The 26,765-nt window shown below is 42.6% G+C and overlaps 1 protein-coding gene across 3 annotated transcripts in view; it reads left to right on the top strand.

Annotated features, from left to right (window-relative positions):
• The window catches only part of vps13b (vacuolar protein sorting 13 homolog B), a 1,109,808-nt gene that overhangs the window by 1,018,686 nt on the left and 64,357 nt on the right, over positions 1–26,765 (top strand). For all 3 annotated transcript variants that reach the window (XM_078541117.1, XM_078541119.1, XM_078541118.1), the window contains exons 44-47: positions 19,133–19,288; positions 20,685–20,951; positions 23,210–23,293; positions 25,642–25,817. In XM_078541117.1, coding sequence (XP_078397243.1) covers positions 19,133–19,288; positions 20,685–20,951; positions 23,210–23,293; positions 25,642–25,817 — 683 coding nt within the window. The remainder of the gene's footprint in view (positions 1–19,132; positions 19,289–20,684; positions 20,952–23,209; positions 23,294–25,641; positions 25,818–26,765) is intronic.

Genomic DNA, 26,765 nt, shown 5'->3' with positions numbered 1-26,765 from the left:
TACCAGCAGCACTTCTGGGAGCAGTGGCCACTGCCAGTACTGCAGTTAGCCACAGGAGAAGGATTACCGCTGGAGCCCGGAAACACAGATAAGTGGGCATGCTTACCAGGAGGACAGGAGCATGTCTTCCCACAGGGACAGCCTTTGCTCCCAGCAAGTCCCTCCTTTGGACACAGAGGGGGGCTCCCTCCAGGCTACAGACATGGCTGGTGGCTTGACCACATGGCGTGGCTCCCACCCACCGCTGGTTGAATACCAGCAGCAACAGGATGAGGCCTTTATGTGGCTATCGAAGGACATCAGTCAAGACTTCCCACCCCATTTAACTACAGCCCCCCTAAACCCCATCTCCCCACATGCTCCCAGATTTGGGCATTAAATTCCACCCTTGGAGTAGAATTTGAACCCACAACGTTCTGATTCGGAGGCGATTGCTACTTACTAAGTCAAGCTGACACCACGCCTGATGTCTAAGCTTTTTCCCACCTCCATTTCCTCCACCTGAAATATTTTTGCTCACTCCAAAGAAAAAATAAGAATATGTATGAATTCAGTTCAATAGCTTTAAAACCAGCAGGTCAATGTTCCCAGGCTTCTGTCAGAACTACTTCTGTAGCCAGCTTTCAGGACACTATTCCAATACGCTCCTGGTTGACCTTCCACTTTGCACCCTTTGCAAACTTGAATGCATCAAAACCTCTGTTGCTCATATCCTAATCTGCACCAAGTTCCATTCATCCAGCACCCCTGTGCTCATTGATGGACATTGGGAAGTCCAACAACGAGTTTAAAATTATAATTTTTGTTTTTAAATTCTTCCATGCCTCGCCTCTCCCTATCTTCTGTAACTTTCTCCAGCCCTACAACCCTCCAAAATATTTGCATTCCTCCAATTCTGCCCGCTTGTCTCATGCCTGATTTTAATTGCTGCACCATTAATAGCCATACTTTCAGCTGCCTAGGCCTTAATCACTAGAATTCCCTCCCCAAACTTCTTCACCTCTCTACCTCTCCTCCTTAAAGATGCCCTTGAAACTTACCACTTCAGGACAGGTGACCAAAAGCTTAGTCACCTGTCCTAACACCACCTTCAGTGGCCCGGTGTAAAATTTTGTTTGATAACACTAGGGGAAGCACCATTGGACATTTCGCTGTGTTAAAGGTACTATATAAATGTAACTTATCGTTGCCCAGTGATTGGGAGCTGTGGAAAGATGAGGAACATAGAAGACTTGTACTCACTGCCTCTGAGAAAGTGCTTAACCTTCGATCATGATCTCATTAATGGCTCTTCTGCTGAGATGAGAAATTCTCAATGCAGTCTTATATTCAATCATTTTTATTGTGCAGTGGCACGAGTACATCAGTAGTTTTGGGCGAGATGGTGATATACTGGTAACGTCACTGGACTCATAATCCAGAAGCTAAGATCTGGAGACATTGGTTCAAATCCCGCCAAGGCAATTGTTGGAATTTAAGTTCAATTAATAAATCTGAAATATAAAGTTAGTCTCAGTAATGGCAGCCATCAATTGTTGTAAAAACCCATCTGGTTCACTAATGTCCTGTGTAGAAGGAAATCTGTTGTCCTTACCTGTTCTGGCCTACGTGTGACTCCAGACCCACAGCTATGTGGTTGACTCTTAACTATCCTCTGAAATGGCCAAGCAAGCCACTCAGTTCAAGGACAATTAGGGATGGTCAACCAATGCTGGCCTTGCCAGTGATGCCCACATCCCATGAAAGATTTAAAATAAAGTTTGCACTACATGGGGCAATCCCACATTTTCATTTGTTTATGCTGAAGCTACTATTAATGAGAAAAAGGTAAAGTTCTGTACTGTGCATGGAAAAGTATTTTGAGAAAAAAAGCAGAGACACAAGTGTTATGGCATAGCGGATGGTAAATGCTGAGCTGCTCAATTCCCAGAGGGAAACTTGAAACAGCTGCCAAAACTTTTTTGCAATTTGTATTTTTATTTTGAGGTGCGTGCCTTGAATTCAGTAGTAATAAGTTCACCGAGTCTTAGAGGTTTTTTTACAAAACTAAATTAAACATTTATTAATAAAAGAAATGATTTTAAGCACATACATAGGTCTACAAATTACTACTACAATAACTCCTAAATTCCCTAATTAATCTAGCTCCCAGTTACAAATCCGTGAAGGCAACAGTAAAACAACATAGATTTCAGCAGATTCAGGCAAAGCACACAATGTCCTGGACAGTGATATTAAAAATGGATTCTCAGCTTCGGTTCCTGGAGACAGCAGCTTGGTACATGGAGGCTGGAGGCATTTCACACTTGTTGGATCTTATAACGCCCTCTTCCTTACACATAACCTCGTCTCCTTTATACATGTTTCTCCCTTTTTAATGTAAATCCCATTGTTCCACTATGTCTTTGCAACTTTACTTTTTCCATGATATAAATCTTTCATAGTACTCATATTATCAGTAACCTTTGGGAAAAATAAACATACCGTTTGGCTTAGCCTCTGTTGGGGACATGTAACACCTTACCATCTCTTTGAAATTCACTACTCTGGTTTAACTAAAAATGCAAATGCTCTTCACACATCACATTCTAAAACTTCAGCCATGTTTACATATTTAGCATTTCAAGTTCAGTTTCCCTTCTGATACATCAAAGCACCCAGACTTGCTGTCTGCAATTCAATTAAAACCCACACACACACACCTACATACAGAGAGGCTAATTCAAACCCCACTATTTACCTACTTTTACAATAAATTGCAATAATATTATGAAGATTATTATATTTTCATGACAACAAGTAATGTTGAAGGTTTTGCAGAAATCTTTCTAGTCAACCAAGGACCCATCAGGAGGCCATTTTTTCCCCCAACTTTGGGTACCTTAACCGCAGACTGTGTGTGGAAAAGTTTCACAACCAGAGCCATAATAATGTAATGAATGGTAATTTATTTGCGGAGGTGAGCGAGAAACAGGTGATTGCATCCATTCAACAGAAAGAAGGAAGAATCTACAAGTACATCTTCTATTCAGGAAAAGTGCCGGTCAAGTTTTATAGATTTCACTGGAGTACTAGATTGAGGTAAAAATATAAAAGTTCTTTTTCAGGAATTGGAATTCCCAGTGTTTGTGCATGTCCCGTTAACTGCATGAAAATACTAGGAAATAGAGTGGTATAATAGGTACCATGTGCTATAATGAAATGCCACAAAAATGTTAGTCAACAAAGATTATTTTGAATATTTAGTTATGGTTAAACATGGCATTTGGATATAATTGTTTCCATGCTAAATAAAGTGTTTAATTGCTTATAGTGGATGAAAGATGGAATTAAAGCCTCAAGTGTGGACAAGCCCTCAGAGTGTTAGATTAGAGGAATGTTAGATGACTTCATAGCAATAAAATTATTTCAGTCCTCTTGATAGTTCTGAACTTGCCAAGTTACTGAAGTTTCAGAACATTTAAACCAGATCTGAAGATAAATGTGAAATAATCTGTGCATTTGGAATCAGTAACTGCCCCAAAGGCTCTAGTTCATACTTGACTTCCACCAGGGAATAAAGTGAGTTAGGACAGGGGTCTCGGATACCACATACTTACAGTGGGAAAGAAAATGAAGTTACTGAATGTTAACGTCTCATGTTTCTTATTATGCAGGCATTGCACAATTATGGAGCGTTGCTCTATATAAAAAAACTACCCATTTTATATGATCCATATTGTAAATGGCAATTTCACTATGTTAGCTGTTTACAGAGGTCACCCTGTTAGCCCTCTGTGGGGTCACTCTGCAAAATGCCAATCCAGCGTACGTGTCGTCCTGGCAAATTTCCTAAATCGTGAAATGCACAATGACAACTGCAGAGGTTTAAATGGCCTTGTTACCCTGTTGTTTTCTTAAACATGTTGTGAACTCAATAATAGATGTGTTACATCTCAAAACACTCCTGTTTTGGAGTATCACATGCTGGAATTTTTCCTGTAAAAATGTTTCAGGATATAATAAATTGTCTGAAACTCTGGCAGTGAGTTTAACCTAGCATGCCCATTACAGTGAGCATACAGAGCCTTTTCTGTTACACGAATGGCACAACATTGAATGGATTGTGCAGATTCACTGGGGACAGTCAACATTCCAGATTGGTGACCAAATTAGTTTGTGTTTAATTAAATCGATTTCTCAGACTTCTTCCAAAGAGGAGAGACACATTTTACAACTACCTCAGCAACAAGGCTCGAGCTTTTTCTTTTCAAACTCTCTTCCTCCAGTACTTTGAGCAATTGGGAATCCATGTTAATACTTTGCTTTCTGACTCTTTGAGTCAAGTAATTGTTCGTTTTCTACCTATGTGCCACATGTACTAGAATCACTTTTAGTGAAAATGTATTTTGTATAAAAGGTTAAAATTCCCTAATCCCTCCCCAACAGAGTTTCAACAATGATATTGTGTTATTTGTTGCCAAAAAAACTTTAACTTCAAATGCAATCAGTCCTGAGAACTAAACATGGCACCTAATAACCCGGAATAGACTTTAAAGTGTTACCAGAATCATTGTTGGTGTGAATTTCTAATTCTTTTTCCGTCCGTTAAACTAATATTAGAGTAAACTTTTGTGTTGCCTGCATTGACCTTATGGACCAGCTTCAGTTTCTCAAAGAGCAATTAGTCTCTGCTTTGTTCGGGAGTGTTTTTTTAAAAAAAATAGCCATCCACTTGCTTCTGTGTAGCTCCCTAGGACAGTGCAGTGCTTTCCCTGTCTTGCGGCATTTCTTCCGACACATGATGCTTCTGTGAATGGAGAGGTCATATACTACAAGGAGCAGTACATGGAAAGCACAGCAAGACACTATCCTGGTGAGCCACACAGAAGCGGATGCCAGGGACGTTCGTAAATTGTAACTTCTTAACCAATGGTGAAATTCAATGCAGGAATGCTGTGAGGAAGTCTTTTAACTCCCATAAATGACTCCTTTTTAAATTGAGTTCCTGTAAAGCTACATTTGCAATTGTGGCACTGTGAATAGTTCTAGTTTCTCCCAGATTTGCTAGTGAAGCACTAATTTAAAGGCAACACTGATTCCACATCTGTTACAAGCCCACAGACTCCGACAACTGGAGTATGCGTTCTTGCCCACCCTGCACTCTCTAGAGACTCCATTCCTCTCTCCCAGTTTCTCTACTCCCGGCTTCCTCTTTATGCGCCAAAACATCTGAAATTTGTTCCTTTTGTGTCTGGCTGTAGTGAGCAGGACTTTTAAAAATGGTTTACCTCTCTCTCTCATGCTCCTGTTCCTGTCCTTTTCCTCACAATGGCAAAATTCCGCACTTTCTCCTCTTTGTTTGAACCCCCCACATTAGCCTCCACGTTTGGCAGGTCATCTTCTACCAATGACAACATGATCACACCACCAAGCCTATCTTCCACTTTCAAAGTACCAGAATTTTTGTAAGTAATGGGACCATTGACTGCACTTATTGTGCACCTCCTGTGAAAATACCCTAGTGGAAGACTAACGAGGGAAACCTTACCAAGTACCAGAACCGAGTACCAAGGTACTCTTATTCGCTCATTGACTTTTTTGACCTCCAGCAGTCCTTCTGAGCACCGTGGGTGTACCTACACCATTCGATGCCAAGGGTTCAACAAGGCAGCTCAGCATCATCTTCTCAAGGGCTTCTAGGGATGAGCAACAAATGCTGGCCTTACCAGTGACACTCATATCCCAGCAATGAATTAAAAAAATATATAGCCATGGGGATTTCCCTGTGAAATTACATCAGATGCAACATTTGTTCACTTGCTCACTTCCCACCTTATTGCCCAGGGTTCCTAACACCACTTATTTGTGGAAAACCAATTTCAAAATCCTCTAATCTAATATGCCGTACTCACCATTCAGTGTAGTGTCCACCATTACAGAAAGACCTTGCCACTTTCAACTTCCTTTCCCATTCCCACTCTGGAACTATCCATCTTCGAACTCCTACAATGTTCCAATCAAATTCAGTGCCAGTTTAAAAATCGGTTTGTCTTCCTTCCCCTAAGGAACCTTCCCCTGTATGAGCCCTCTTGGTCTAAACATTGAGTGAAGCAATTTAAAACCTTAGCTGCCTCTATCAGAAGCAACTGAATAGGCTGTGGCTCTAGAAGAGAGAAAGCTGAGGGAGCCCTGTTAAAGGTCTTTAAAATTATTAAGGGGTTTAATAGAGTAGGTGTAGAGAGGTTAGGAGGAATTTTAACCTAGGGGTAATAAGCCAGAACCATTACAGCCCAGAAGGAGGCTGTTTGGCCCAGAAAGTCCATCCCAACTTCCTGTAGAGCAATCCAGTCAGTCCCATTACCCCGCTCCATCTATCCCTGCAACCCTGCAAGTTTATTTCCCTTAAATCCTACCCAATTTCCTTTGAAATCATTGATCATCTCCGCATCCACCACCCTCATAGGTAGCAGGTTCCAGGCCATTACCACTTGCTCGGTAAAGCTTCTTCACATTCCCCCATATCTCTTGCCCAGAACTTTAAATCTGTGTCTCCTGGTCCTTGTACAATCAGTTAATGGAAACAATTTTTCTTTGTCCACCTTATTTTAACCTGTCATAATCTTTTTCACCTCTATCAAATCTCCCCTCAGGCTCCTTTGCTCCAAGGAGAACAATCCCAGTTTCCCCAACCTAACCTTGTAGCTAATATGCCTCATCCCTGAAACCATTCTGGTAAATCTGCACTGTAATCTGTCATAGGAACATAGGGAATAGGAGCAGGAGTAGCCATTCGGCCCTTCTAGCCTGCTCTGCCAGTCAACAAGATCATGGATGATTTTCTACCTCAACACCATTTTCCTGCACCATCCCCATATCCCTTGATATCTTTAATAACTAGAAATCTATTGATTTCTTTCTTGAATATGCTCAATGACTGAGCCTCCACAGCCCTTTGGGTAGAGGATTCCAAAGATTTATCACCCTCTGAGTAAAGAAAATTCCTCCTCATCTCTCCAGTCAGGAATGCTTGGAACCAAGTCCTCTCCAGATTTTTAGAATTTTCTGGATTATAGAATGACGTTACAATGCCTAACCATAAGCGTGTGAACTGGAAAACAGCATTGATATGATTGTTTACCTGAAGCATAAAACATTGATAAAACAATGGGCTGTAACTTCCTTGGAATGGCAATCAGCGTCGGATTGCCACTCTGTGCTCACTTACCGATGCCAAATTTCTTCCGTGCCTGTCTCGCCCAACCTTCCAACTCAGGCCGGATGAGATCCAGGCAGCACAGCTGTCTCCGAAGTCCAGCACCGTCGAATTGAAGGAGGGCACGCCCCCTTTTTGACAGCACTAGCTGCTGTAAAGCAGGTTAGTTTAAAGGTCCTATTGAAATTGACAGGCCAGGGAGAAGGTAAGTGAAAAGGATTTGGTGGGAGTAGAGGTGCTTGGAGGTCAGGTGGGGATGGGGGAGGGGGTCGGACAGCGAGGGTGGTGTGGGGGGAGGCGGGAGTCGGACATAGGGAGGGGATGCAGCAGGCTGGACATTTGCCTGGGGGGGTGTTGGACATCGGGAGGGGATGGAGCAGGCTGGACATTCGGGAGGGTGGGTGGCTGGGGTGTCGGACATTGGGGGGGGTGGGGTTGGAAGGGTCGGACATCGGTGTGGGGGGGGGGCAGTCGGACATTGGTGTAGGGGGTGCTGGGGGGGGTGTCAGACATCCGGAGGGGCTGGGGCTGTGCTGGGCTGGGGTGGGGGGAGTGTTTGGAATTTCAGGATTGTAGGTCAGACATGGGGGCGGGAGATGGAGGGTCAGATCAGAGGGTAAGAGTCAGGCCCGTGGGGGCAGGGGCTGTCGGGAGAGGAATTGGGTGGGGAGGGGATCTCACGGAGGGTCAGTGAGTAGGGAATACCGTGGGAGGTTGTTTAATCGGGTGAGGGAGTACGCTGGGGCGCTGAGGCTGTGGGGGGAGTTCCATGGGGGGATTGGTCTGGGTCTTTATAATAATTACTCAGAAGTTAGAAGAGGTTTTAATTCTTCTAACCTTTTCTAGGTAACTATTGGCATAACTCTGGCAGGACCATCCAAAGTTTGCCCTTTAAACCGCATTTTCAGATGGTTCCCAATGCAGTGCAGTTGTCCAGAGGAAATGTGCACTTCTAGGCAATTGCCGTGCAAACCCTTACCTGAGAACTTCCCAGAGAGATTCCCCAGCGCATCTTTGAGATACCCCCCCAAATCCGACGCTGAGGAGTTCGGAGGTTGTAGCCCATTATAAAGCAGTACTAAAAATTAATTTACTTTTTCAAGTATTGTATCTTCCATGGTCCCACTCCCAAAAAACTGCATTAAGATGATGATGCCATGAATTGCTTCGGTTTGATCAAAAGATTTCCAGACAACTGGTGTTTCTGAGCAATAGCTTCCCAGACTGGAGAGGTTACAGTGTGGACTGCATTTCACATGCCCCCACTGAGCATGTTTTCAGCAGTGGAGGCCTCCACCACCTCAGCCCCAAAATACGGGGGGAGGGGTGGGCTGGTGCCGAAATCAGGAGCCCACCAACCATATTTAATCAAGGATCAATTGAGCTTGTTAACAAGCCAATTGCTTCCTTTAATTTGCTGCACATGCCATAATACGGTTGGCATAATTTAAATATTTAAAAAAAATCTTTCTCAAAGGCAGGAGGGAAGGAGGTGTACTATTTTCGGGGGCTGCCCTTCTGAATCTGAGGGCAGCTCCCCTCAGATATAACCCCTCCCCTTTCCTGTTCTTCATACTCCACTGCTCTATAAAACACACCACTCCCAACCCCTCTGTGCTGCCCCTGTAAACTGCCCAAACCCTTCCTGCCCCCAAGACCCTAGACTTACCTTGCTCTGGGATCCATGGGCTTTCTTCTTGGGCCTGCTTGCAGTGCCCACTAATGCGCTCTTGGCGCTGCTGGAACTGATGGAGCTGTGGGCCAATCGGATTGGCCAGCAGCTTTTGAGGGCGGGACTTCTTCCACAGCGAGGGGTGGAAGCCGCACATTGTCCCATTTCAGCACCCCTGCAGCATGTTACGGCTGCATGACAGGCTGGTTCCATGCCAACTTTGCTTCCTGGGGACTGAGCGAGTGAGTAACCCAACCTCCCCCCCGCCCAATAATATGCTGTCCATAGTCACTAATGAACCCAGCTGGGGGTTCAGGAGGAATCTCTTTATCTTTAGAATGTGAAATTCGCTACCACAGTAGAGATTGAGATGAATATCATAGATACATTTAAGTGGAAGCTAGATAAACACATGAAAGGGAAAGGAATAGAAGGATATGCTGATGGGGTTTGATAACATAGGATGCAAGGAGGTTTGTGTGAGACAGGTGACTAACCCACTGTTGAGATGCAGGTCAGTTATCTTAAATGTAATGTGACCATGTGCCTTAAATTTTAGCAGCCACTTAGATTTAATGGCTGCACCCAGTTTCTGAGGGGTTGGATAAGTAGCAGCTGAAGGAAAGCAAGAATGGTTGGATCTGGAAAATATCTACGTCTCTAGCACTGCTCATGGGCCAGGAGGAGAAGGAGTGGTTTTCCACCAGCTCCTGCAAGTGAAACTACTTCTACTCCCACGATATTCAACAATCCTACCCACACCCCCGCCTTCATGATCACTTCAAGCCACAATTCCCCCTGCCCCCCACCCCTCCCTACCATCTTTGAACAGGCTCACCCTCCCTCCTCTCCACTGGCAATGACCTTCTATTGTAGGCCTTCTTACCCGACAGCCTACTGGTCTCTCAACCAGGAGCCTGAGGCCCTGCCATTAAATTTGGAATTTCTGGGTTTCTCAGCTGCTACAGCTCCCTCCCCGTAAATAACGGGGACTATGTTGTTATTTCCCCAGTTCTTGAAAGAAGATTGAGCTTCTTTCAATTTCCAGTCTGACAAAGCCACTGCACTCAAAATATGAGCCTGTCTTTTCTCTTTGCAGGTGATTTATGCTCTTATTATTAATGTTAATTGGTTTTAATTTAGTTCTGATTAGTCCAACAGCAAAATAATCAATGCTTAAAAATATTTTGCCATGATTGATTGATTGAACCTAGTATCCTCAACGTTTTCCTGGCTCTGTGAAGCACAGCAGAGAGAATTTAACCATAAACATCTTTCAGCTCCTATCATTGAAGGAGATGACTGGCAGAGGTGTTCAAGTATAACCTTTTAATGATTCAGTTTGATTTAAAGATTCCTGGCGGAAACCTCACTAATCAATAGGACTGCAATCAATAAATGTCGTCTCCCACGTCAATCCATACCAATGGAGATCTACCTAGTTTGATAATGAAATGTGATTGATCTGGCAGTGTTCCCACTAGTATGACGCATTTCCATTAGGAACAAGATGTAGTGTCTGGTCCAGTTGAAATTTCAGGAGATTAACATTTAACAAAAATTGCAAAAATGGACTTACCACAAAGAAAATCAGGCCAGAATGACATCTGTAAAGTACTTGATATATCCTTACATTAATTCCATTGCCTACGCCAGTTTTAAGATGTGCTTCTTTTTATATATCCTGCACTTGTTCATGAAGCAGCATTGAATTAAATGCTAGACACCATGATGAGATAGTGAACACATTGGCAAAATGTGAGGCTACAAGCCAAGGTATTTCTGCACTAGCAGAGGAAAATATTTTAAAAGATTTCCTGAGCACCCCAGCTTTGTTTTAAAACAAACAAACTATCCTGGGCACACAATGAAGGCAAATGCACAGCCACTTAAGAAACAGAAATATATAATTCCTTTTGATATCATCCCGGAATAATATGAATTTATAAAACACGACCTCCTCTTCCATGGGATATGAGCATCACTGGCAAGGCCAGCATTTATTGGCCATGCCAAATTGCCCTTGAGAAGGTGATGGTGAGCTGCCTTTTTGAACCACTGCACTCCATCTGGTTAAATCCAACCATAATAATAAAAACAAAAAACTACTGTGGATGCTGGAAATCCAAAACAAAACAAAAACAGAATTACCTGGAAAAACTCAGCAGGTCTGGCAGCATTGGCGGAGAAGAAAAGAGTTGATGTTTCGAGTCCTCATGACCCTTCAACAACTCTGTTGAAGGGTCGTGAGGACTCGAAACGTCAACTCTGTTGAAGGGTCGTGAGGACTCGAAACGTCAACTCTTTTCTTCTCCGCCGATGCTGCCAGACCTGCTGAGTTTTTCCAGGTAATTCTGTTTTTGTTTTGTTTTAAATCCAACCATATCTGTCTACAAGGCGCTATCTTTGATTCAGGCAGAGAAGAAACAGGTATGAGTATTTGTAAATGAGGGCAGTAAAAGCATAGGAAAGTATGAATAAGGATAGAAAGTAGGATTAAGGATAGAAAGTGCTTGGCCCATTAGCCTTTAACAGCATGTGTCAGTTTGAATTGCCACGGCATCTTACACAGTTTATTTAACATCCTGAAGTGGGTAAATAAACAAGATAAAACATCTGAGGACATGAAACTCTGTGAAACATCTCCATGACTGTTGAAAGTAATTGAGTGAATTCTCCAGCCTCTCAATCTATTTTACTGTCTGTGTTATTCAGGCCTGACTGGTTGTGATCCACTGGTGATTTTTCCCAACAGAGCTGTTTGCACAGGATATTCTATCATCAGTGCTTACTGCTTAAATTCTACCCTTTACTAGATATTAATGCATTTATTTTTCCAATCCTTCCTGCCCCCCAGTGGCCCCCACTTCTGTCCCACTCTGCCTAGAATCCGCTGATTTGCCCTGGGGAATAGTTGGAGCAATGCTTCAGACCCCTACCAACTGGCCATTGTTCAAACAGCAGCCGGCAATGTAAATGCTGATCAATTGTTCAGTGCCGATTGGAAGTAGTAGATAGGTGCAGAAAAGTTGAGTCTTTCTAGGGATAACGGGATAAAGAAGGCGGAGGCCCATGCTGTGAGGGGAGTCCTGCAGCTTTAGCTGTGCGGGCTGATGTGGAGCAAGGGGGAGACCTTTTTGGCTCTGAGCCCATCAGAGGTGCCCACACGTTTGAGGTCATTTCCACCCCCCCCCCCCCCCCAAAACCCTATCCCCTGGCCTCTGAACCTGGACCCTCACCACGACTCCTGAGCCTGAACTTACCTGGGCTCCTCGGCATGGTGGGACTGCCTGTAGTCTCAACAGCAGCCATCGCTCCCAGTTGGCATCAGATTGGACTGCAGCTCTCTAAGGCAGGACTTCTGGAGAAAGGAGCGGAGGCCTCGCCTTACAGGCCCCATAAAATCCAGCCCAATGTGATGCATTCCCATGGAACCTAAAGCATTTAAGGAATTTAAAAAGGAGCTAATCCTGAATGTCTTCAACAAAAAGAACTTGAATTGAAAAACAAAGGATAAATTGTGCAAAATCCAAATAACAGATGGGTCTCATGTGATTGTTTGATTACAAAGAATGGACCCAGAATTTGCTGCCAAAATAATGGGGAGCGAATAGGCTTTAATGGTGCTGACCATTATTAATATGTAATTTGTTTCACGACTTGTGACAAGGAAGAGAAAGCTGGTGAATTGTGAATTGCCACATGTTGCATCGGATTACATAGGATGTACAGCTCGTAACAGGCCATTCAGCCCAACCAGCCCATTCTGGTGTTTATGCTCCACACAAGCCTCCTCCCTATCTTTTCTCATCTAATCCCTTCTCTCTCAAATGCTTGCCTAGCTTCCCTTTCAGTACATCTATACCCTTCACTTCAACCACTCCATGGGCTGAATTTTCCCCCTGTCGGGGGGTTGAGCAGGGGCGGGCAGGCGGGAGCGAGTGCAAACCCGAACGGTGCCCCCGAATTTATTGAATTTTAAAGCACTTCACGAAACCTCATCACGCCCGTGGATGAGGTTTCATGAAAAATGCGAAGGCCGCCTGGGCTCTTCGCCTGCCCCCCCCCGCCAACCTTAAGGTTGGACGGGCAGCTCCTTTAATTGAGTTAATTAGGTTTTAAATGGCCTTAATGGGCCTTTGACAGTTCGGCGGGTGCACAGTCGGCTCTGCTGTGCGCCCACCGAACTGAAAATCTACATGACGTGCGGTGATTTCGGAACGCCCACCCAACGTCACCGCGCGTCAGGTTACAGGTTGATGAGGGGGCCGCATGGGCAGGATCTTCCGGTCGCCGAGCGGGGGCGGGGCCTGCTCGCCAACACGTAAAATGACGCGCGGTGACGTCGGGTGGAATTCCCAACGTCACCCCACGTATTTCCATTTTCAGGTCGGCGGGGGTGCAGCTGAGTCAGCAGCGCGCCCGCCGACCTGTCAACGGCCTATTGAGGCCATTGAGAAACTAATTAAAATCATTAATTGGCCTGCCTGTCCAACCTTAAGGTTGGCGGGCAGGCCGGGAGCCCTGGTGGGCTTCAGAAAAAGCATGAAACCTCATCCACGGGTGCGATGAGGTTTAATGATGGTATTTAAATTTTTAATAAAGGCTTCAGTTAAAGTTATAGACATGTCCCAACTCGTGTGACAGTGTCACATGAGGGCACCTGTCAGGGAAATTTTTCTATCATTTTCATTGCAAATTTTCATTGCAGCACTTAGCCTCAGGGAGGTCAGTGCACTCTTTTGCACGAATGAGCGCACTCCCGACTGAAAAAATCCCCCCGCTGCCTGCACAGGGAGCGCATAGCGCTTCCTGGCGGACATCACGCTGGGTGGGCCTTCATTGTAAAATGGTGGCACGCCCCCAAAAGGGGTGGGGCGATAGGAGGGGGGCACGCCAACGCCCGCTCCCGCATTCTCCCCCCACCCCCAAACGGGGGGAAAATTTTTCCCCATGTGTTAGCAAGTTCTACATTCCTATCCCTCTTTAGGTGAAGAAATTTCTTCTCAATTCCCTATTGGACTTCTTGCTGACTATCTTATATTGATGGCCTTCAGTTATGCTCTTCCCCTCAAGTGGAAACATTCTCTTTTGATCCATTCTATCAAAACCCTTCAGAATTTTAAGGACCTCTATTAGGTCACCCCTCCGCCTTTTATTTTCAACAAAGAGATCCACCCTGTAAGTCCTTTTCTGATAAGTATACCCACGCCCAACCAAGTTACTGGACTATGTGTGTCACTTGGCATTAGCCTCACAAAAGCAGCAGCTCAATCTCAACCCATCTGTGAGTTTCATGAAACTGCTGCATTTGTACATTAATTTCCCATTAAACTTGGCACAGAAAGGTAAGGTTAGTACTTAATGGCTTCAGTACCCTTTTAATGAGGAGATTTATGTTCCTGCTATGCCAACCCCTCAGTCCCAGAAAGGGGGTGTCTCACCCCTACAGCGAGTAAATTGTTAGAGATTTTAAAATTTAAAATATTCTGTACTTTGCCTTCTGTCTCTCTTTTTCCCTCTTAATCCAATCTTTCTTCCCTTCTCTTTATTTCTTTCTGTGCCTGATTTGACTCTAATATGCCCTGTGTCCTTCTCAGTCATTCCCTGTTATTTAAATCCTTAAATCTCATTGCTTAAGGAGATAGACTGTGCTTCTTGTAGTTCACTGAGCTCCCAGATGCCCCATTGCCCTTGCTCAACTGTTCTCAATTCACACTTCCAGTAACTCACAATGCAAAGAATGCTTGAGGGAATAAATCTAACTAATGGTGGATGTTGTAAGATGCCCCACTCCCAAGCACGTTCTGGGCCACAATGTAATAATTAGAAAAGCAAATATATGGGAAGTTAATCTTTTTTTTGAAAATAATGCAATTTATCAGTTATTTTTGTTAAACATTAAGGCAACAAAGCAGTACTCTCAGTTCTATGCTGTGACCAAACATTTATACAAAATGTCTCTGGAACGCCCCCCTTCTCACCTAGTCTCTGTACTTGCAAGGAAATGTTATGCATCTATCCCATACAGCCCAGCAAAGGTTTGTGAACTTACCCTGCAGCATACTGACACATAAATTAAACGCTTGGGCAGAGAGAGGTCTTAATGAGACTCTTGAAGGAGGAGAGGAAGGTAGAGTGACAGATCGATTTAGGGAGAAAAATCAGAGCTTAGAGCCCAGACGGCTGAAAATAAAAGCCACTGAATGGTTAGGGAGAAAGGACTGAGGTACTTACGAGATCAGAGCTGTAGGAATGCACAAGGGAAGAAGGTTACCATGATGGGGAGGGATGAGCCCATCCAGGATTTAATTCTGCTCATTTTAAATAGGAGGTGTTGGGAGATCAGGAACCAACTATGGAAACAAGAAGAGAAGATGTTGGGTGAATGAAACTTGGTGCTGAATAGGATATGGCAGCAGAGTTTTGGATGAGCTGAAATTTATGGAAATTGGAGAATGGGAGGCTGACCAGGAAAGCATTGATGTAACAAAATCTTGAGTTATTAAGGCACGAAGGAGTGTTTTAGTTATACATGGGCTCGGAAAGGGGCAGAGGCTTCCAATGGGGCAAAAAGCATAAACCTCTGGCTGCATCACCATCCTTTAAGATGCTGTTTAAAAGCTATCTCTGACTAAGCTTTTGATCGCCTGTTCTGCTATCTCCTTTCCACCAGCCTTTCAGGAGCTGCATTCCAGATTCTTAATAACTCGCTTCTCTTCTTGCCTCTGACCTTTTAGCTAAATATGTTGGATGCCTTTTGTCCAATTGTCTAACGTCCTACTTAACACTATTGCAAATCGCGAATCTTACACCAGCAGACTCTTTCTTCATTACTCTAGATGTGATGATGGGACCTTGAGTGCCTCTATGAACAGGAGAATTGTACAGCTGTGCATGCATGCATCCTTACATTACATGCCCATGCTGCATTAACAGAGTTAATTTAAACAGAAAATATGAGCTGTACTTAACCAACCCAAGGTAAATTAATAGGTGCCCTTTAACTCGCGAAGGTTTTTTATTACTTCCAATGTAAATTTTCCCAACTGCTACTAGCTGATCCAATAGAAACATTCAGGGCTTTACTGTCTACATGATCCCCATCTATTTACTTTCCTTGCTGATTTTCTAACTGGCCAAATGGATCTGACTGCTGTGGCTGTTTTTCTTTGGCATTAACTAATATTTATAAATTAAACAAATTAATTGCATACAGACGTACGTGCAAGAGAGCCGGGTGCCTGGCCAAATGTGCCCCAAAGCTACTTACATCAGTGAAGCCTCCCGGTGTTGGTTTCCAAAATCGACAGACTTAGTCATATTCGGAATTGAAATGACAATTATATCTTTTGGCTTTCCAAAATTATTATAGTTTTAGCCATCTTACTAGCTACTAACATAATAAATCCATTACGTTTATTTTTTAAAATGGCCTGCACCTCAATTGTTTTGTTTGGATTACAAAATATATATAACTCTGCTGTAAACTTAATATATATGTCCGCAGTAACATTAATATATATCTCTTCTGTATGCTGTAGCTTTTCCCTGATAAATAACCTTCAGGTAGTGATCATAATTGGAAAAGAGTGTTTTGCAGCCTTCATATCTTTTTGGCCTAGGCAGAGAGTTTAAAGCAATATCTCAGTTTATGCAGTGAAACTAACATTGAAGCTATCAGCACTCAGCATTATTGCAGAATAAATTGGACATCAACCTCTGGCAACCGCACATGTGCTGATAAAAGCAGAAATGCAGAATTTTCTGTTTGAGTTACTCCTGCTCCTCCAGAAGCTGCGCTATGGCAGACTCTCACCCATAGCCTCACCATTGAAATACATGGAATGGTGCGTAGTACTTATCACTAGATGTTCATTAAACTGCCCCCCAGGAAAGGTTAAGGTTTGCCCATTCCAGTGTTATTGTATTTTTAACAGCGTGATAAGTCTTATTTACTGAGAAAAACCTCTCTGGCACTGAGAAGTAACTTTTTCAAGTGTGGAGTCTAATTCCATCCAATTTTAATTATTTTGAAGATTTAAAAAAACATAAATGTTTTTCTTTGTATCTATTTTATCTTGCTCTCTCGAAATCCCTTCTTTCTCTATTTCATTTTCTATACAAGATTTGGCATTGAATGAAATATTCTAACACACCCTGTTTCAAACTCTGCGAGGGAACGTGGATTTGTGTTTGTTCACTGGGGGCCACTTCCTGCCCCAGTAAGTTGTGGGAAGTCTGCATAGCTTGATGTGGTACCATGTGAACAGATTTCTCTCCCTGCATGTTTCAGTAAGGATTCTTCAATATGATTGGTGAAAGACATACACATCTGCTGGTATTGTTCACACAAGTCCAAACTCGTCTCTATGTGCTGAAGTCAATTTCTAATCACGGCAAGTTCCAGTGAAAAAGCCCATTGAAAGATTGTAGGCACGTTTAATGAGCCACTGGCCATTTGATGAAATCTGGGCCATTGTTAATTGACTTAGTGTAATTTGGGTCTTGACTATTTTCATTCTTTCTTGATTGTAGTGGTAGCATTGAAAGTTGCCACAAGTTAAAATGGAAAGCTGTCCTCTGAATGCGCATGCATCTGGATATATGTATGATGGAGGGGGAGATATTCCCTATTTTTAAACTCATGTTAAGTAAGATGATTGAGTGAACGGCTGCTTAGTAACTAACAAAGCTCAAAGAGAGAAGTTGCTTTGCTCTCGATGCTATGCAGATTGACAGTGAACCTGTACATCACGAAGCATAATTTTAAAAATATTATTTCATGGGATGTGGGCCTCACTGGCAAGGCCAGCATTTGTTGCCCATTCGCAATTGCCCTTGAACTGAGTGGCTTGCTAGGCCATTGCAGGAGGCAGATAAAGAGTCAAGCACATTGCTGTGTGTCTGGCATCACGTGTAGGCCAGAACAGGTAAGGATGGCAGGTTTCCTTCCCAGATAGGTTTTTGCAACAATTAATGATCGTTGTCATGGCCATCTTCCATTTCCAGAATATTAATTGAATTTAAATCCACCAGCTGCCATGGTGGGATTTGAACCCATGTCCTCAAAGCATTAGCCTGGGCCTCTGGATTACTAGTCCAGTGATATTACCACTACGCCACCACCTCCCTGATTTCCACCTCCAGACACTAACTGGGAGTCACATCACACATATTAAACAATTTGGAATTAAGTTTTAGGGTCATTTTGCCATGAGGACTACCATAGGATTCAACTAGTACTGGTTTAAGTAGCAGATTTTGATATCTGATCAACAATATAGGAGCTCAGATTGTTTTAATTGTCACTCAGCCTGATAGAGAAATTTGTTGCTGATATACTAAGGAAATTTCTGAGCAGTAGATCTGGGGTCAAAAAATTGTTGTAACCTTATCAGTTCTGGAGCACCTTGTCACCTTCCGTCAAGACTGAAACTCAAAATACAAGTTGAGGTAAATATCACATTCGCATTTAAAAACACCTAAACTACTCTATTACCTTCTTGAAGTTGCTACAAGGACAGGATTCAGTGCCAAAATATCTAGTTCATGCTTAAACATGTCAGCCGTTGCTCAGTTGGTAGCACTCTCACCTCTGATTCACAAGGTTGTGTGCTCAAGTTCCAAAAAATCAAGGGGAACACTCCAGTGCATTACTGAGGAAATGCTGCACAGCTGGAGGTGCCATATTTCAGAATAGATGTTATGCCGAGGCCCCTGTCCGCCTTCGCAAGTGGACATAAAAATGCCATGGCTCTATTTCAAAGAAGAGCAAGGGAGTTATCCCCTGGTGACCTAGCCAATATTCATTCCTCAAACAACATCACAAAAAATAGATTATCTGGTCGTTATTTCAATATTTGTGGGAGCTTGTGTGCAAATTGGCTGCCGTGTTTTTAAATGCAGTGACTATGCTTCAAAAATACTTCATTGGCTGTAAGGCGCTTTGAGATGTCTGGCAGTCATGAAAGGCACTACATAAAATGCAAATCTTTCTTTTAAGAGATTCTGTATCCACTGTAGTTTGTGCACAAGTAATCCAACAGTGACACTGGTACCATGACAAAGTATACCTCTCCTCAAATCGATTGATCAGTTCTAAAATAGAATGTTGCCCACTGACCTTCCCTATGTTTATGTGTTGCCATCCTATAAATAGATTGAAACAAATCATTTTAGAGAAAACTTGTCAGTATCACAAAATGTTGTGGGTTACACTGGTTTATCACAGTCAATACAAACATGTTCATTGTTCTGTGCAGCTGCTTCACATCTGTATCGAGGGCTGGGGAAACTGGCGCTGGTCCGAGCCATTCAGTGTGGACAACATAGGCACATTTGTTAGAAGTATCCAGTACAAGGGAAGAACAGCATCACTGATCATCAAAGTGCAGCCACTTAACAGTGTGCAAAAACAAGTAAGTTTCTTTCATGTGGTTGCATATAAAAGACCAGCCATTTTTTTTTTTATATCATAACCCTTTAAATACGGAAGAGAAATGTTGGAGTTTGTGGTCTATAAATATGTTTTCCATTTCATTCTGTTTTTGAGAAGATCCCTCTTTAAAAGCTAAGGCTGAATATTTAAACATGGAAGAAGTGGAAAAAAATATGTGTATTCTCAACTAAAAACATAAATAAGATGTGCCTTTTGAAAGATGTTGAATACAGCGTAGCAAATGCTGAACAGTCCTGCTTAATCTCAAAGTAATAGTTACTGTATTTGTTATACTAGTTATATTGACTCTACATGATCTAAAAACATATGTAAAGAATGTCTAAAGTATAGAATAGTTACAGCACAGAAGTCTCCTGGGAAAATTCTGAGTTTATGCCTCTTTATTATTGATTGGACAACCAGTGGAACAAAATTTTCATTATTTACCTTCTCAAAACCCTTCATAATTTTGAAATTAGACCCCTGTGTGACCTTCTCTTCAATGAAAAAAGGCTCCAATTTTTTTTAAAAATCATTTCTTCACAACATTTTACTCTATTTGTAGTATTCTTCACTGGATCCTTTCTGTAGCTCCATTGTCCTTCCTGTAGTGGGAAGCCCGAAAGTATAATGTTACTCAAAACAGCACTCCTTAGAGTCAAGAACATTCAGGGGTGACTTGATAGAGGTGGTCAAAATTTTGAAGGATTTGGCAGATAATAAGCAATAAGGAGAGACGGTTTCAAGTGGCAGAAGGGTCAGTAGCCAGTGGACACAGATTTAAGGTAATTTGCAAAAGAACCAGCGGAGGGATGAGAAATTTCTTTTGCAGCAAATTGTTACAATCTGGACTGCACTGCTTGAAAATGTGGTGGAAACAGATTCAATAATAACTTTCAAAAGGAAATTGGATAAATACTGTAGTTAAAGGAGGAACATTTACAGAGCTATGGGAAAAGTACAAGGGAGTGGGGCTAATTGGATAGCTCTCTCAAAGTGCTGACACAGTCACAGTGGGCCAAGTGGCCTACTCCTATGCTATGATTCTATGGTAAATCAAAAACCTGAAGTGTGTATCTGCAAAATAAACAATATCTGTGGTGTCAATGTTTAAATATTTGGGGTTCTGTCAATACATGGCTAACTATATACTTGGAATCTGGTTTTGTGCCTTGTGCACAATATACAAGAATGATTGGCATAATTTCAAAATAATCCATATGTATTAGAAAGTGAAGAAAGTGTGTGAAGACCATTATTATTATGTGCAATATTGTCCTCAAGAAACGTGAGGCATTTTGTTTCTTTCTGCTTTCTTTATTTCATCAAACCACACATGCAAAAACCCAACAGTTTCTGATATTGTTCCCTTTCAGATAATTATTTGTGGAAGACAAGCTATTTGCAGTTACTTAAACCAGGACATAGAACTGAAGGTGGTGCAGCACTGCAGCGGACAGGATGGACAAGTGTCGATCAAAGAACATGTTAGCTGCTTGCCATTGAATCAGAAGATACCATCTTTTGTTCTTGAGAACACAGAATTCACTGAGTTGTGCATCAGGGTTAAAGGGAATGACACGGGCTGGTCACCAGATGTGTGTCTGGAGTCTCTTCAATCTGATGGCAACACAGTCATTCAGGTATTGAAATCATTTGGATCACTAGTAATGAACAAAGGAACAGCAGTAGATCATTAAGTCCCTCAGGGCCCATTCAGCCATTCAGTTTGATCATGGCTGATCTGTACATTATCTCCACCTACCTGCATTGGCTCCATAACCCTTAATACCCTAGCCTTACAAAAAACTATCGAGCTCAATTTTGAAAGTTTTACTTGAACACTCCAGCCTCAACAGCTTTTTGGGGGAGAGATTTCCACCATCCTTTATGTGAAGAAATGCCTCCTGACATCACTCATGAATGGCCTGGCTCTAGAGATGAGGAGAATTTTTTCTTTTAGAGGGTCATGAGTCTTTGGAACTCTCTTCCTCAAAAGATGGTGAAAGCAAATTCTTTAAAGCAGAGCGAGATAGGCTCTTGATTAACAAGAGGGTACAAGGTTGTCGGGGGTAGGCAGAAATGTGGGGTTCAGGTTACAGTCAGATCAACCCTGATCTTATTGAATGGCGGAGCAGGTTTGAGGGGCTGTGACCTACTCCTGCTCCTAATTTGTATGTTTGTCCTGGACTCCCATGTCAGAAGAAATAGTTTCTTACCATCTCCCCAATATCAACTCCATTAATCATCTTCAGCAACGCAATTGTTTCGCAAGAATGCTCCCTCTTCTGGGGAAGTGCATAACTAGAGGCCATCAATATAAGATAGTCACCCAGAAATCCAACACGGGTGCAGTGCCTCAAAACCAGCAACCACGGGACTGAGTCTGTGCCGGAATTTGGATCTTGCCTGTTTTCGGAGAAAAAAATCGGAACCTTAATTCAATTAATAGGTGACACGTGAAATCAAATGAATAAATTTCTTCTTATTAAAGGTTGAAAAAAATACAGAGTAGTGAAGAAATGATGTTTTGAAAAAAATTAAGTAATAAGGTAGTAGGACTGACTCGCAGGCTGTGCTGGATTTGAAGTATGGAGGTGCTAGTAAAGCTACTCGGGAACACAGGTTAGGTGGGGTTAAGGATCATTTGGACCACTCGGAGCGCGGGAAAAGACTAGCACGTAAAGCTAATAACTAGGCTGGTGCGCCATCGTGCCAATGCAGCGCCTAGACGAATTGTGCCAGTAAGTTATTTTACTCATTTAATAACAATGAAAAATGATGCAAGGCAGCTAATAAAAATGTGCAGTTTTTAGGCAACTCCAGCTGGATTTGAGACACTGTACTGGGAATAGAGGGTTATAATGAATGATTTAGATGGGAAAAGAGGCTCAAGTGAAGCATAAACATTGGCCTGCACTGGTTGGGTGAAAGGGCCTGTTTCTGTGCATATATTCTATGTAATCCATTGGATTTCCCATGAAATAAAGTGAAGACAAAACTAGGGCAGGATTTACCGGCCCTGCCCGCCACTGTGATCATCTGGTCCAAAAGTCAATGGATTTTTGGCTGGGCTGTCGAATCTCCCACAGCCAGTCCCGCCACAATGGGACTGGAAAATCCTGGCCCTAGTCTGTACTAACCGTCCTCATAATTTAACTTTTTTTTTAGCTCTGGTGTCATTCCGAATTGGTAAATAAACCCAACTGAAAATGTTTGGGATATCTGAGTGGGTTTGTGCAAAATGCTTAACAATGGGTGTGGAATCACCTTAAAATAGAGAGAATGTGTGTGTGTGTCTGCTGCATTTCTTACAGACGGTGAGTGCCGTTAATAGCTATATGACACCAATTTCATTTTCAAGTGCTATGTGTGGACATCTTCGAGGTATGCTGCGTGCTTTGATGACAGCGAGCAGTGGAACACACAGGCATACTTAATCACACAGAGCTATTATCTGTGAAGTTGAAAAAGAGTTGACAACCTCCCATCTACTCCAACTGGAGCGAATATGAATCCAAACCATGCAACACTTTTACCAGCCTCCTCCTCCTCCTCCATCATGTGTGCTTGACCCATTAAGGAAGTGCCAAATTGATGCAGTTTTAATCCATTATAATGGACATCTTTGAGTTAGTGTAGGATGAGAGCTAATTTGCATCAGTGCTGGCGATGCAATGCAATTAGCCATAAAACACCAGTCAAGATAATTGCACAAATTTTGAAGTTTGGTCAAACTCACTCCTGTTTAAAATCATGTAGAATCAGTCCTCAAAAAGGGAGGAACGGAACAAGCATAACATTATTATGTGGAAATCCATTTGATTTTAACATAGTTTTTATATTGTCATAGCCGCCTTCAAATAACTAAATCATGTTTCCTTGTTGTTGATCACTGCAGATGCCCAATTCAAATGGCTCCACGTTACATGTGTGGTGCACTTGTTTGAGCTTGGATGCCAAATCCCCTGTACAACAGAGAGTGGTGAGTGTTTTATTCTTCTTCAGCCCTTCCAAAACTCCGGTACCCAATTTTTTTCTACCAAGCTACAGTTTTGATATATTTATTCACTCCCCTGGTTTCAATGGTGCCAGAACTAGAAAGTGTGTAGACTTTGGTGAGGAGTTTATTAGGCAATATTGTGTTGCCCTCCAAGGCCAAATAGCTGAAAGAGATATGGACCAGTTAAGTGATAGGGAGGAGATAGCAGGTGGAGGGTGTGGAAGTTTGAAATTATCTACTTTGGTAGGAAGCATGGAAAAGCAGAATATTTTTTACAAGGTGAGAGACTGGTAAATGTTGGTATGGTCTTTGGAGAAATGAATTGTTATTCAATGGGATGTGGGCTTCGCTGGCTAGGCTAACATTTGTTGCTCATCCCTAATTGCTCTTAAGAAGGTGGTGGTGAGCCGCCTTCTTGAACCACTGCAGTCCCTGTGGTGTTTGTGAGGGAGTTCTAGGATTTTGATCCAGTGACAGTGAAGGATCACGATATATTTCCAAGTAAGGATGGTGTTCCCATGCATCTGCTGCCCTTGTCCTTCTAGGTGGTGGAGGTTGCAAATTTGGAAGGTGCTGTCGAAGGAGCCTTGGTGAGATGCTACAATGCATCTTGTAGATGGTACACACTGATGCCACTGTGTGTCGGTGGTAGAAGGAGTGAATGTTGAAGGTGTGAATGGGATGCCAATCAAGTGGGCTACTTTGTGCTGGATGATGTTGTGCTTGAGTATTGTTGGAGCTGCACTCCTGCAGGCAAGTGGAGAGTATTCCATCACACTCCTGATTTGTGCCTTGTAGAAGGTGGACAGGCTTTGGGGAGTCAGGAGGTGAGTTACTCACTGCAAAATTCCCAGCCTCTGACCTGCTCTTGCTGCCACATTATTTATATGGCTCGTCCAGTTCAGTTTCTGGTCAATGGTAACCCCCAGGATGTTGTTAGTGTGGTATTCAGCGATGGTAATGCCATTGAATGTCAAGGGGAGATGGTTAGATTCTCTCTTGTTGGAGATGATCATTGCCTGGCACTTGTGTTGCAAGAATGTTACTGGAAATTTGAGGGTCTTTGTACACAAATCACAGGATATTAGCATGCATGTACGGCATACAATTAGAAAGACAAATGATGTTATTGCAAGGTGGGTGTGTGGTTAGAGTATAAGAGTAAGGAAGACTTGCTGCAATTACACAGGGCTTTGGTAAAACCACATCTGCAGTACTGTGTACAGATTTAGTCACCTAAGGAAGAGAAAATAGTTGCTTCAGAAGGAATGTAGTAGAGGTTTATGAGATTGCTTTCTATCAAGAGAGTCTAAGTATAATGGGCCTATATTATCTGGAGTTTAGGTGAATGAGACATGATCTCAGTGGAAAATTTAGAACTCTTAGATGGCTTGATAGCTTATTGTTTCCCCTTCCAGGAGAGCCTAGAACTAGGAGTTATAACATCCAGATAAGGGGTTAGCCATTTTGGACTGAGCTGAGGAGAAATTTCTTCACTCAGAGGGTTGTGAATCTTTGGAATTCTCTACCCCAGAGAGCTGTAGATGCTCAGTCAACGAGTATATTCAGGACAGATGTCGATAGAGTTTTGGGCACTAAGGGAATCAAAGGGTATAGGGTTAGGATGGGAAAGTGGAGTTGATGTAGAAGTTCAGAAAATATCTTATTGAATGTTGGAGCAGGCTTCAGGGGCTTTATAGTCCACTTCTGCTTTTTTTTTAATGTTCTTACATTCTAACAGCTATTTGAATACAATCTCTCTTTATCTCTTTTTCTTTAACACACTCCTTAAAACCTGCCCCATTAGCCAAGCTTTTGGTCACCTGCCATAATACACCCATATGTGGCTCAGTGTCAAGTATGATAACTCTTCAGTGACGCGCTTTGGGATGGTTTACATACTATAGGCGTTAATAATATATTAGTTATATTGTTAAGATACACAGATGGAGAGCATTGTTTAATTAAGTACTTGGAGCACATTTAAATAGGGGACAATTGGGACACTGGGTGTGTGAGAGGAGAGCTATGAGACTGAACTCTCAATAAAGAAAAGCTGTGTCTTGGTTTTGACTTCACCAGCTGGCTTCTATTAACCAAAGGTACGCTCTAATTGCAGTTTATTGTTGCACCATCAATAACATTGGAACTGTACCCTAAACGAGTCAACATCGTCAGGAGCATATTTTGTACTTAGACAAGAATGACGGAGTAAATTTATTTTATTTCTCAAACTGGATCGCCATTCTTCTCCACCCTTCCCTTTGCTGACATATTGATTTTTTTTTTTGGAACTAAGGCATGTTTGGTTTCTTATGTTTCAATTGCAGCTGTTTCTCAGCCCTCTGTTTGTCATGAGAAGCCATCTCCCTGACCCCATTATTCTACACGTGGAGAGGCGAAGTTTGGGTTTGAAAGACCCTCAAGTCATCATTGGAAAAGGACAGGAAGAGCCACTTTTGAATGTGGAACCAGAAGTTGTGCACCATTTGACTTTTCAAGCAAGGTAACTATAAAATGCCTGCCAGCGGCAGTCAGTGGCCGATTCTTCACCTTTTCCCAGCCATTCTAACATATGCTTACAATGTGCTTTGATGAAGCTTCTTTTCCTATTTCTCAGTCTATAATACTTGCCTATGTGTCGTGGCATTTTTTAAGGGGTATAATTAGTGGTAAATTGTTATGTTTGCCTACATTGTACATTTTGTGCTCTGATGTAAATTAAAGCATCAGTGGGGAAGGGTGGGAAAAGCACTGCTTCTGTTGTTCATTCCTGTATTTTGGTCTGCAGATATATTGATGCAAACTGTTATGTGACTTGGCATGTTAGGCAGGTTGGCTGAAAATGAAGCACTCAAATGGAAAGAAAGTCTTGTTTTAATGGGGGACCATTCATGGCCTCTGGTTATCCCAAAGCGCTTTACAGCCAGTGAAGTATTTTCAAACTGTCGCCAGTGTAGGAAACATGGCAGCCAATTTGCGCATAGCAAGGCCTCACACAACAGCAATGCGATAAAGACTAGCTACTCTCTTTTGATGGTGTAACCTAAAGTGCTCCTGTTTCCGAAGCTCATTTTAATCCACATCGTTAAGTAATTTAGTAAAAACAAAATCAATATGTCGTAGATGCCCTTTATAGCGCAAGTTAACCCAGGCAAGTATAACGATAGTGGACACTTGATCAAGATACTGTTTCAGTCTCAGTATTTCCATGGACTGGATTTTACAGGGTGCTCCCCCCACAACCAGCACCCCAGCTAAAAGTTGGGTGTGGAGACCTGCCCACTATCCCAGCGGCTGCCCTGCAACAATTTAACGCTGGGAGGATTGTTAATTACTTTACAATAAGACTTACGCCCCTACCTCGAGAGGAAGCCCCACCTTAGAGCGTTGTTGGCCAATCAGCTGTCCAACAGCTCTGTAGTCTAGAGCTCTGGAGCGGCAGCCATTGCTG

This window comes from Cetorhinus maximus, chromosome 4 (genome assembly GCF_964194155.1).
Source record: "Cetorhinus maximus chromosome 4, sCetMax3.hap1.1, whole genome shotgun sequence".
Taxonomy (NCBI): domain Eukaryota; kingdom Metazoa; phylum Chordata; class Chondrichthyes; order Lamniformes; family Cetorhinidae; genus Cetorhinus; species Cetorhinus maximus.
Note: the sequence above shows the minus strand (reverse complement) of the source record. Positions and strands in the feature narration are given on the sequence as shown.